The following is a 13386-nucleotide window of genomic DNA, read 5'->3' as shown; positions in this document are numbered from 1 at the left end:
GTTTTGAAGTATAAGTACAGACGTTTACACTAAGTTAAGTTAAATTAAATGAACTTACGTGAGCACAAAGGCTTCGGCTTTCTAGAACTTTCTCCTGTGGCATATGACCAGCATTCTACCTGTGAAATCCTCACCATTTTCTGCTTCACGATGTAGCCAGCTCCCCCAAATGACCCATTTCGTTTAGCACCGGAGGGCTTCTTTCTCCTCTACACTGAGTCAGTCTAGAGTAAGTTGACAGTTGTGTGTCAGTGTAGGTGATTTCAAAATGGAAACTAAGTCAGAAGGTGGATTTATTAGCTTACAGAACTGAGAGAGGCCAGAGGTAGAGTTTATTCGGATACAGCTCAGTGAGGTCTCTGGTTATGTCTCTGCCGCCAGCGAGGCTCTGCCCCTCTCTGAAAGTCTCTGCCAGATGCTTATGTCCACAACGCAGCAGGGTTCAAAGCAAGTGAGGGTCACTTCAGAGATGCTCTTGTGCTGAAGAAGTGGAAGTGGAGAAGTTGCTCTCCTAAAGTTTTTAGCACATTTCCCATCGTATGATTGGGCCACGCTGGGACATTAGCTAATTTCTGGAAAGTCGTTGTGGTGAAGAGAATAGGATTGTCTTAACTGTGTTGGTCTATATAGGGACCTATTTCTGTAGCTCAGTCCCCTAAACTTCCAGCTCCTAAACCTGAAATGTCTATGGCACATGGGTTTAAATCATGTGCACTCTAAAATTTTTATAAATATCTCTATTCCAGAAGCCTTAATGGCTTGTCATCTAGTAGCCACACCATTGTCAGTTGAGATGTCTTTCCCCGAGGAATTGAAAGTCACTCACATAATCGTACGCATTCATTAACCCTCTTGGAGGGATGTTTTCCTTTGGCTCTGATAGGTGAGGGGGAGTGAAACCTAATGGCCCGTGCCATGCCACAGCATTAGCTGCTGAGAGGAGACCATGTAGGGAGGGCCTGGTCCATGCTTCAGCTTTCCCTGCTCCGTGGAGGATATGCGCACGGTGGCCCTGGGTCCAACCAAATGCCTTTGCACTAGCTTGGCAGTGGACAGGCTTCCATAATGGCTCACCACTGACATGTTCCCGCAGACCCGGGGTTACCAGAGTCTCAAAACAAGTATTATTCAACACCACGTAGGGCAGTGGCTTTAAAGGGCTTTTAAAGGGCTTTTAAAGTTGTTCTTTTTTTTTTTTTAACCATAATCCATAGTTAATACATTTTATATCATGTCCAAGTATCTAAATACACATACCTTTAAAATTCAAGTTTCAGGGCGCCTGGGTGGCTCAGTCGGTGAAGCCTCTGACTCTTGGTTTGGGCTCAGGTCATGATTGCGTGGGGCCTGGAATGGAGCCCTGCGTGGGGCTCCCCATTTAGCACAGGGTTTGCTTGCAGACTCTCTCCCTCTGCCATTCCTCCTGCTCAAGTGTGCACTCTCTCTCTGTCTCTAAAATAAAATAAATATAATCTTTAAAAATGTTTAAATTAAATTAAAGTTTCAAGAATATGCAGCCTTGGGCATCTGGCTGGCTCAGTCAGTGCAGTATGACTCTTGACCTTGGGGTCATGAGTTCGGGCCCCACATGAGGCGTAGAGATTACTAAAAAAAAAAGAATATGCAGCCTTACTCTTTTATGCACACTGACATTTCCTATTCTCTTCCTTTTTTTTTTCCCCCAAAATGGCAGGCCATCACCCTCTAAAATTGATTTCACATCCCCAATTTGAAAAATATGTTGTAGGAAATAGGGCTGGCTTGAATAATCAGGTAAGAAAGTGTGACGGACCGAAGAGGCCTGCAGCCCTATCTCAAGGGCATCATGAGCAGCTTCTAAATCTTTTGTAGTTATTTGCTTTTTTCATTTGAGAGTTTAAAATTTCTAAGGCAGACAGGCTCCTGACATGTTTGTAATGGTAAGGTTATTTATTTTGTTTGCCTCTTTTTTTTTTAAGAACTCTATAAATGCTTCCAAGTTGATCCCATAACCTAACGTGTCAGTAGTAACAAATATGGCTTTTTTTTTCTTTTTTTTTTCTTTAGCAGGAGGGAGGGAGAGTGGGGGCGGTGAGAAAAGAGAGAGCAAGAGAGAGAGAGAATCCTAAGCAGGCTCCACACCCAGCATGGAGCCCAACGCAGGGCTTAATCTTAAAATCCTAAGACCATAGCTTGAGCCGAAATCAAAAGTCTGATCCTTAACTAAATGAGCTGCGCAGGTGCCCACCCCCACCCCTGCCAAAATACAGTATTTGAATAGAACCTTAGTCAAATTAGATTAAAGATATTTAATGTAGTTTTTTCTTCAAGTCGGTGATTTGGGGAGGGTGGTGTTAATTTATGCCTTATAAATTAGGCAAATCAAAAAAGATTTTTAAAAACCTAAATATAGTCTTGCTTAAAACAGGGTAATAGGAAACACTTTGCTACAAATCAAATGGGACTGTTCATTAAACTTCTAAATCACCCCCAACCTGGAAAGCTACTCATGTGTATTCATTAATTCACCAAATAAAGATTGAGGGCTGTATGCCACTACATAATGATATTTGAAATATCTTGTAGGAAGATAGCTTTTCAAACTTTGACCTTTAGGGCCTCTGATAGCCTGAGAAACAGAGAAAGATTCTAGGGCCAAATGGGCAGAGCTCCTGGCTACCTGTTTTCAACCAGAGCAGTTTGGGTTTTGTACATCAGTTTTGCATGGTTGACTTCCATTTTAAATCTCATTTGAAATAAGTATTCCTGGGGTGCCTGGGTGGCTCAGTTGTTAAGTGGCTGCCTTTGGTTTGGGTCATGATCCCAGGGTCCTAGGATCAAGCCCCAAGTTGGTCTCTCTGCTCAGAGAGAGAGAGAGAGAGAGAGAGAACAGTTCTCTAATAAATAAATAAATAGATAGATAAATAGATAAATTTTATTTAATAATAAATAAATAATAAAGTTTATAATAAATAAAATATTTTCTCAAATAAATAAATAAAATGTTTATTTTATAATAAATATAAATAAATTTTTATTTATGAATGAATAAATAAATTTTTTTTAAGAATTATTCTTTTGCTTTATTAAAATTTTTGAAAACCTCTACTCTGGACCATCCCTCTTAAGTAAAAAGGAAGACAAATCCAATTTTCTGGCCAAATCGTGGTAATTTTTCACATCAGGGCTTACGAGAGAATATAAGAATTACATCCTTACAGAAGGAGAGTCGGTTTAGAGTAACCAACACGTAACTTACATAAACCCATAAGTGGCATGGAATTGAAATCTGTCCTATTTCCTCTTGAACTTTTGACGTTATCCAGGGTTATCTTCTGATAGCTTTGATCTTGATCTTAAACTGTTTTATAGCAGAAAATGGGTTTAGCCAGAACCATCCTGCAGACTAAAATAATTGTGACCCTATATGTTGTCAACTGAATGTGGGTATTTTAAGTCAGTTTTGCATTGTATCAAGTATTAAAATCCATGTAAATTTCGAAGATTTTCCTAAAGTTCGTGTTGCCAGAGTGTATCATAGAAATGTTGTTTTAAGTGTCTGTCTCTGACTTCTTCATAATATATCTTGCATAAAAAAGGAATTTGAATCACCTGTTGGCTTCCTACTCAGAGCTTAATCCAGAGCTTGAATCAGTCTTTGGGTTTGAGAAATCACAAAGAGTTTTTCCCCAAAGTGTAGTGTATATTTAAATGTTTGTCTTCGTTCTTTCTAATTCTGTGTGTTTTCCTTTCTGCTAACCAGGAACTGCAGGTAAGTTGCAGCCTGGTGTTGTGGACCGTTTATGTGTTGTCATTTGTGACGTATGTGTCTTTCTCACAGTCTCATCTGTGTTTGTGTGTTAGAATAGAAATGGCCTAGATGGTAGGTTTAGTTGGTCCCCGGTCACACATGATAGAAAGTCCAGAAAACTATTTAGTTAAAACAGGATCAACCAAATCTTTTGATCTCTTTAAGTATAAATATTTAAGGAAGTTTTAAAAAGTTTCGAGACATTGAAGGGCTGATTGAAACTCTGCTTATGATGATGCATTAAGTGCTTTTCATCCGGGTACATGTTTTCCTGGTGTAGCATGTTTGCCACCTGCACACGTACCTGCGTCTTAGAAACCACGTCTTGCTTTTCCAGGGTGAAAGTATGGACAATTTCAACTGGGGAGTCCGCAGGCGCTCGCTGGACAGTATTGACAAGGGGGACACTCCGTCCCTGCAGGAGTACCAGTGCTCCAGCAGCACCCCCAGCCTGAACCTGACCAACCAGGAGGATACAGACGAGTCGTCCGAGGAAGAAGCGGCGCTCACCGCAAGCCAGATCCTCTCCCGCACACAGATGGTAAACGGTCACCTTCCCAGACGGCGACAGTCGCTCTCGCTTTCCCTCTTAACTTCCAACCTCGTCATTGCTCTGTCCTGGTTTTTCTGATTTTCATTTCACCGTGGGTACAATGCACATGCTGAAATGAAAATTAGAAATTGTACTGCTAATGCAGCATTCCGTGCACGACAGGACTAAGCATTTACGTGGAGGCTGAGCACCCCTTAGCGGCTGAGAACGTCGCCTCTTCTCTCAGAGTGATGGCTGAGTCTGCCTCTGAAACTAGTAGTTCAGCATATGTGAATTCAAACAATAAATTTTTAAAAATTACATATAGGACCAAAAAATAATGACTCTCAGGTCAAGATAGACATGGTTACGCGGGGCTTTTCCACGTTTGTAGTTTTTGCCTAGTGAGACCTACCTCGTGTGAGCCGAGGCTGCACCGATTCCATCGGAGACAAAAGTGGGGGCAGAGGTCATTGTAGGAGGTCAAAGAAGCTCTTCCTAACAAAGCTCCCCACCTACCTGATGACAGACAGTCTGTTCCTTGTGGCCTTTGTGACCATCCTCGACCCGTGAGCGAACTCCTCACTCTGCTGTCTCTCCCTTCAGTTGAACAGTGATGGCGCCGCGGATGAAACAAGGCCGGACCCTCACGATTTACTCCTTCAGTCTCAAGATTCCACGGGCAGCGTCTCTACAGAAGAAGTGCTTCAAATCAGAGATGAGACCCCAAGTTTGGAGGCTTCTCTAGATAATGCTAACAGCCAGCTGCCTGAGGTGGGGAGAAAGGCGGGCTGGTGCTTGGCCAATCTGGGCTCGTTTTAGCAGCCTGTTACCTTCCTCGCTTGTCTTTTGAAAGTTTTCATCTGATAACTTGATTTGTGGCCAGTATTTCTAACCTGTTGGGTTATTTTATTTGAAATGAAATAGACAAATCTGATAATTTTAAAAAAAAAAAAAAAAAAGGAAAAGCTGCTGGATTAAGGAAATGACCTGCAGGTTAAAAATAATCTTGAGTGTTTGAATGAGCCTTTCGTGTTGCCGAGTATGATTTTAGGTCAATGGACAGACGCTTCCTGGGGGTGGCGAGCATCTTCTTTGGGGCTGGATCTTGGAAGGGCCGCTTTTTTGTTTTTTCTTCTCTTTTTGCTTTGTGTTGGGGTTTATGTGATTGGTGCTCTGATTGGGATTAAAACCTCAGGCCAGCTGCGTTAGCGGTTGGTTAAAGGAAACCTTTTTAAAAGACGTTGGAACTACTAGTATTATGACTTTTGGAAAGGCCTGTGAGAAGTAAGCCAGATTCCAAGCTAATGACTGACCAAAAATAAGTAAGTATTAGTTTTCTTGATGGTTTTTTTCCCTTAAGATTATTATAGATACTTTCTTTTCTTTTCTTTTCTTTTTTAAACTGTAATTGCTATAGATTTGTCATATGTGCTTTAATGCTTTGGTAACTATTAAGAAAATACTGTATTTTTTCACAGGTAACCAAACTAATGTTACTAGATCTTACTATTTTAGTTAGTTGAATTCTCATATTCTTATTAGGCTGACAGTGTAAAAGATTTTTAACAGTAACCAGAGTTTGAGGTGAAGGCATTTTGGCATTTTTTTCAATGTATGACTAGTATGGCTTAAGTTTGGATAACTCAACAAATACTGAGATTTTCCTGCATGCCTGGCATTGAGTTAGGTGTTTGAATAAGGCTTGGTGACCCCTACTCTGAGGAAGTGCATTGTCTATTAAGGAAGACAGAGAAGGTTGGGGAGAAAGGCATTACATTTCCGTAGGAGAAACTTAGTAACAGCCATGTCCCGGGCTTTGTGAAAACTCAGGAGAGGCTGATCAGCTGTGCAGTGGGGTCATGGTGGTGAAGGACAGGTTTCGTGGCATCTGGGACATTGCAGGCAAAGGGACATGTGGAAAGACAAGGCAGCGAGGAAATAATGTGGTATATTTGGGTAACGGCAGGAAACTGAGTATTTCTAGAGAATGAATTGGATGGAGAGGGAAAGGAAAGACGGATGGGGGCCGGGATGAGAAGGGTCCTGCGTGCCACACTGACCTCAGGGTGATCACAAGTCATGAATTTTCACTGTTTCAAGAGACACCTGTTCCGTGACAAGCACCGTACCAGAACCCTAGGCGAGAGTACAGGCCGTGCAAGTATTCAGTGATTTAACCAATGTTTCTTGAGCCCCTACTGCCTGCTGGTTGCTTGCTATTCTGGGCACTGGGCATATGGCACTATGTGGAAAAAGGCTCCTGGTTTTCTGGAGCTTAATTGTAGTAAAAGGATGATAAGCAGGTTAGACAAATAAAATATAAATAACATGTCAGAAAGTGATCTTCCTCTTAGTCACACTGAGAACATCTAACAGGAACGTGGAATTGGTGAGGAAGAAAGGTGGAGCAGCATTTGAGGTGAGACCTAAGTGACACGAAGATGTGGGGGGGCAGTGTCCCAGACTGGGGAGGCAGCAGGTACAAAGGCCCTGGGGTAGCCGAAAAACAGGCCATCCCTGAGGCTTGAGCCTGGGGAGCAGGAGGGCTAGACGGAGGAGGAGTCAGAGAGGGGCCGGTCTGAGAGCCACACAGCAGATAACCATCAGAGGGTTTTAGGCAGAAGAGGGACAAGATCTGATTTTGCTCTTTAAAATCTCTCTTTCTGTATGTTGAAAAGGAAAGGAGGTTCTAGTACCCGTCACATGAGTTCACAGACCAGGCGCCTGTCATCAGGGGAAGGCACCGTCTGGTTTGTGTTCTAGCAAAGTCTCTCTGTCAGAGGTGTGGACAGGAGGAGGCTGAGATGGGGAGATAAACCAGAGCAGTATTAGCAAGAGATAATGGGGCCCGAAGGAAGTCATGAAACGAGAAATGTTTCCAGGAGAGGACCGACCAGTTTAGAGATGCACTTTAAGTAGACTGTATTCCCTTCAGTTGTTGGGAGGCTTGTTGTGTGAGTGTTAATTCCTAGCTCATAATCTGTCAGCTGTATCCGGTTTGGATCACAGCATGTAAAAAGGCCTCATTAGAAACAAGGGAACAGAGACTCATACTAGAAATACCCTCTTAACAAAAGCAGTAAGGTTAATGGTTGGGTGTTGTCATTTTGTTTACTTGACAAATGGGAAATCTTTTATTTTGGGTTATTAAAAGCTATAATCACAGTAAACTTCTGATAGAAATCACTCATTTATTGGAAACAAATTGGAAATTCACATATATTTCTGTATATATTGGAAACTTATTTCAGATGGGACAGCCATTCATCCAACAGGACTGTATTTGATGGCTTCTTTCTAAGACACTATAAAGTTCCTGGTGACATTTTTTTTTCCCTAAAGGAAAAACACCTCACTTTACTAGGTTTATTTCCTTTATCAGTCGTGGGTTTCATTTTCGCCATAAGCTTTGTGACACAGGTGAATGAGGATAAAGGAGATATTCATAAACATAGTATTTCATTAGTAACAGTTCTGTTGACTTTAAAATTATCACCAAAAGAATGGCTGTCCGCGGGAGAACATTAGGTATTTTAGCCTAATGTGCTTTCCCCTGTCATGCCCAATAGTGACAGACGACCTCAAATTGCCCTTTTTTAAAAAAAAGTGTGAAAGCACCAAAGTAATGAAACAAAACCATAATTCTGTTTTTTAAAGCAGTTTCTTAAGAAGAGGAATTAATTTTAATAGGTGAAATACTTTATGAATTAAAAGGAACATTGTTCCTAGAACTGTTTGAGAGCAGTTTTTTTGTCCCTTAAATTATGTTGCTATCGGGAGATGAAACAGAATAGGCTACAGCATTTCATGTCATGACAAGCTTTAGAGCCATTTGCTGCTTTCTTCTCTGTAATATGTACACATCACACTTTGAGCTTTTAAGAGATTAAGTCCGTTCTTCATTTGCATTTATTAGAGAAACCTTCACAGATGAATTTCTTCTAGTATTTATAATAGCTTAGATACCAATTCATGGATGGCAGAAATTATTCCTTATAGGAAATGAATCTTCGAGTGTAATTGGATTGGGGGGGTGTTTGCACATATATGCATCACTGTGTAGTAAGATAAAGTTCAAGAAAATTTGATTCTCATAAGGCACATACAACAGTGGAATCCATTCCATGAGCCCAAAAGCCTCTCTTCATAAAATCTAGGTGTTCCCAGGAAATTTCAGCATGTAGTATATGTTAATAATTACAGATAAAACATCTATTTTCTAATTATTATTCAATAATAAATGTCAACCAGATACAAGTATAAACTAATGAAAAGTGAGGACATTAAACTGAGAAGTTTGGTGGGTTATTGCAACCTGGTATATTCAAATTGGTATAGATGGAAAGATGCAGGCTAATAAAATCTCTAGGTGTAGAAATATCTCTAGCACTATCACAGAAACTCTTTCCAGATAACTAATGCTTACCGCTTTAATGGCCAAATCTTTTTTTAAAAAATTTCAGATACAAACAGTGTATTGAATTTTTTTTAGAATGATTGAAGTTTGTGGAATGGTTCAGGAATGATGGGTCCCATATTATTTAAAAATGCTATTCTGTGCAGAGTCAGAATTTCTCCTTTCCCTGCCTCACTAACCTCAGGCCAGTGTTCCCGTGATATCCTTCGTGTCTTCCTGCCACACTTCTGTGCCATTCCTGTCTTCTAAGTCCTCTTCCCTGAAATGCTGTCTTGGTCTGCTTGGGCTGCTTTTACAAAATATGAGAAACTGGGTAGCTTAACAATAATGGAGATTTACTTCTCACAGTTCTAGAGGCCAAGGAGTCCAAGATCAAGGTGCCAGTGGATTCATTGTGTGTGGCGGCGGGGGGTGGCGGGGGAGGGCTTTCTTCCTGGTAGCTCTTCTTGCTGTATTCTCCCTAGCTGGCTCTCTGGCCTCTTCTTGTAAGGGCACTCATTGCATTCCTGAAAACCTAATCACAGTTCAAAGGTCCCATCTCCTGGTACACCACACTGGGGGTGAGAGTTTCAACGTAGGCATTTTGAGGAGATAAAAACGTTCAGCCCATGTCAGTATCACTAACCCATCTTTGTCATACCCCATCACATGGTATTTCCTCCAAGGAGACTAGCCTCCATGCCTTAACCAGATGTGACCTCTCCCTTTTTTGAGTACCAGTAGTCCTCTGTATATTGTTTGTAATATTTACCTAACACTTAATGTACTCCAGATGACTACTATTTGCATATTAGACTAACCCCATTATTAGGTTGTAAGCTGATCGGAGATAGTTACTGATTTATCCCAGAGCACCCAGCCCAGAATCTGGTGAAAATCCTTCATTCATTTTATGATATAGATGAATTTTACACATGTATAAACTGTGGCCCAGACTGGTCTAAGGTCAGGGGATGGCTCCCTTACTTTTCATGTTTTGGGAGAAAAATTACACTTTGAACCAAGAAGAAAAGAAACAACTGCACAACTAATTAGTAACTTAGGACTAAGCACCTTTGAAAAGGAGCTGATCTTTACTCCTAAAACTGAAACCACAGTGCTTATTTTCAAACCGATTAAACTAATATCTGTGCACATTAAAATTAGTGTTGACCCCGGAGTGGGAGAAGACATTTGCAAATGATCAATCTGATAAAGGGTTAATACCCAAAATCTATAAAAGAACTTACAACTCAACACCCAAAAAATAAGTAATCCAGTTAAGAAATGGACAGAAAACATGAATAGACATTTTTCCAAAGACAACACACAAATGGCTAACAGACACATGAAAAGATGCTCAACGTCACTCATCATCAGGGAAATACAGACCAAAACCACACCTGTCAGAATGGCTAGAACTAACAACCCAGGAAACAACAGATGTTGGTGAGGATGAGGAGAAAGGGGAACCCTCTTGCCCTGTTGATGGGAATGCAAGCTGGTGCAGCCACTCTGGAGAACAGTATGGTGGTACCTCAAAAAGTAGAACTTACCCTGTGGCCCTGCAATTGCACTACTGGGTATTTACCCAAAAGTTACAAAAATATAGACTCACAGGGGTACATGTACCCCAATGTGTATAGCAGCATTATCAACAATAGCCAAACTGTGGAGAGAGCCCAAATGCCCACTGAGTGATGAATGGATAAAGAAGATGTGGCATCTGTATACAATGGAATGCCAGTCCGCATCTAAAAGAATGAACTTTTGCCATTTGCTAGGATGTGGATGGAGCAGGAGTGTATTTTGCTAAGCGAAATAAGTCAGAAAGATAAATACATGATTTCACTCATATGTGGAATTTAAGAAACAAAACAGAGGAACTTAGGGGAAGGGGGAGAAGAGGGAAGCAAATTATAAGAGACCCAACTACAGAGAACAAACTGAGGTGTGATGGAGGGAGGTGAGCAGGATGTTGGGCTAAATGAGTGACGGGGATGAAGGCGGGTACTTGGGATGATGAGCACTGGGTGTTGTATGTAAGTGGTGAGAGCACCACATTCTATACCTGAAGCCCATTTTACCATATATGTTAACTAAGCAGAATTTAAACCAAAACTTGAAATAAAAAAATAAATTAAAAATGTTTTCTTATGTTTTTAAGCTTGATAAAAATGTGATTGTTTTACAGGATACAAGTTCAGCATTAAAGGAGGAACAGGGGATCACGACGTTTGAAGATGAAGGTTCATACATAATTCAAGAACAGCAGGATTCTCTTGTGTGTCGGGGGATTCTGGACTTGGAAGACGCTGACATGCCAGAGCCCCTCGCTCCGGAAAGCTACCCTGAGTCCATCTGTGAGGAAGATGTCACCTTGGCTTTGAAGGAACTGGATGACCGATGTGAAGAGGAAGAAGCTGATCTCTCTGGACTGTCTAGGTGAGACTGCGGTGTCACAAACACTAGAATGCGGGGGGTTGTCCTCTCTGAGCCCCTCCCAAGTATGGTTCTCTCTTCCAGTTCACTTAACTTTTGTTTCTTTGTTTTAGCCTGTAATCATACCATCTTCACTGTAAAGGATAAAATGACTGCGATGGATTTATTTTCTGTAACTAACCTTTAATTTGCTTAAAAGAGAAGCAAAGCACAGCGAGCAACAGTCGACACCAAATTCCTCTTTTGGCAAAATGCCAAATGGCCAGTTGTTAAGATCAATACTGCATCGTGGCCAGAGTCAGGTGTCAAAATCATGGGACGAACTTGGTGATACCAAAATAAATCTGAAATATATCCAAAAAATTATTTTACAGTTTCCTCATCAGTGGTCATGGTTGTAAAGTTTGACCTTTAGAATGGGCAGAAGTAATCGTTTCTTGGTACTGTCAGATGTTAGATGACTTCTTTTAAAATGTTCATGTTCTATACATCCAAAATATATTATCAAAAGTACCAAGAATTCCCAAAAAGAGCATTTTCTTCACTCATGGGCTAACAAAACTGAATAATCATTATTGCGTATAATTCTTAGAAGAAATCTTGGCTGTTATGAAGTGTGTAAACCAAACTGTTCTATAATAATCTAGAATTATGACATTAGTCATAATAGTAGATATAGTCATATTAATAACATAATATATAATCTAATAATAGTCATAATAAATAGATATTATTTATTTTTCTTTTAAGTTTTATAAATATTTGTTGCTCAAAATCATGTTCTTTATAAAGTTGTCTAGCTTAATGCACTGTCTGTGTATCTACTTCCCCATTCATTAATTTCAAGATCTTTGATAGTTATTTTTAATCAAATATTAATATTTAGTAGTCATCAAATATTTCATAGTTTCACTCTTACAATAAAAACCATTCATTTGTATTTCAAGTGATAATAGAGGGGTGTGTGTGTGTGTGTATTAAACTAAGCACTCTACCCAGTGGGGGGCTTGAACTCACAACCCTGAGATCAAGAGTTGTGTGCTCCTCCAGCTTAGCTGGCCAGGCACCCCTTCCAGTAATAATAGAGTTTTAACATACACAGCACAGAAGGAGGTTTTCACTCTTCAATATACCTAGAATATTCTCCTGTATTTGAAAGTCTACATTCAGATATTAACTGCCACAGTGATACACCATTTTCACGTTACCGATTTGGACGGCAGTAACCTGCAGTCACTCATTTCATTCATCGTACACAAAGGCAGGGATGCTAGAAGTGATGTGGAGGTAGATATTCAACTATTGGGCTTTCTAAAAGGTTGAAGCCAAATGATGGACTTTGGCCAAATACCAAAGATGAAATCGAGTAGTGTACCCCTACTAATACAGAGGGATAGCCATTCGGGTTTACAAGAAATACATTTTGCTAAGATCAATCACTACAGTGACATTGTAAAAATATACTTTCTTGAGGTATGGCTTAAAGTTTTCACTTCAGATGTCTGCTTTATTTTTATTTTTTCCTCCATCTTTACTCAAATCCCTCCCTTCCTTATGAATTGCTCCATAATTTCTATAAAGCCTTATAGAGATACTTTGTCGTGTGAAACTCGCAATTTTAAGACCTTGGATAAAACATTTCTTTATGGAGTTTCTGATTCAAACACCTCTTCAGCCTTAAGACCCAGGGTCACACATTTCGTTATAGAAGATCCAACCCAAACACACCTTCATCTCTTTTCATTGTTTCATTGTTGTCTGTATTATCTGACTGTTGGGATTATAAATTCCTCCAAAGGGATGGCCTGGTCTAATTTTTCTTTGAATCCACAATCTGTTACACACCATAAGGCATATAATATATACTCATGAAGTAGCTGAGCTACCAGTACGTGTCGAGGCTTATAACCTTGGGTTTGGACCCATAGTCCTGGGTTGAAATTCTGACTGTGTCATTTCCCACCCAATAACCTAAGCATAATACCGAATTTCACTGAACTTTTTGTTTCATCATGGTAAAACTGAGGGCTCAGTCGTTAAGTGTCCATTTTCGGCTCAGGTCATGATCCCAGGGTCCTGGGACGGAGCCCCCATCGGACTCCAAGCTTGTCAGGAAGCCTGCTTCTCCCTCACCCACTCCCCTTGCTTGTGTTCCCTCTCTCACTGGGTCTCTGTCAAATACATAAATAAAATCTTAAAAAAACAACAACTGAGGTAATAAGA

At 40.4% G+C, this 13386-nt stretch overlaps 1 protein-coding gene across 4 annotated transcripts in view; it reads left to right on the top strand.

Moving 5' to 3' along the window:
- Positions 1-13386, top strand: part of FRYL (FRY like transcription coactivator) — a 221575-nt gene that overhangs the window by 190628 nt on the left and 17561 nt on the right. For all 4 annotated transcript variants that reach the window (XM_059383630.1, XM_059383621.1, XM_059383604.1 and 1 more), the window contains 3 exons: positions 4128-4331; positions 4929-5096; positions 10916-11166. In XM_059383630.1, coding sequence (XP_059239613.1) covers positions 4128-4331; positions 4929-5096; positions 10916-11166 — 623 coding nt within the window. The remainder of the gene's footprint in view (positions 1-4127; positions 4332-4928; positions 5097-10915; positions 11167-13386) is intronic.

The sequence above is a fragment of the Mustela nigripes genome, chromosome 1, assembly GCF_022355385.1.
Source record: "Mustela nigripes isolate SB6536 chromosome 1, MUSNIG.SB6536, whole genome shotgun sequence".
NCBI classification, from domain to species: Eukaryota; Metazoa; Chordata; class Mammalia; order Carnivora; family Mustelidae; genus Mustela; species Mustela nigripes.
The sequence above is the reverse complement of the archived record's forward strand: the minus strand, read 5'-3'. Positions and strand labels throughout refer to the sequence as shown.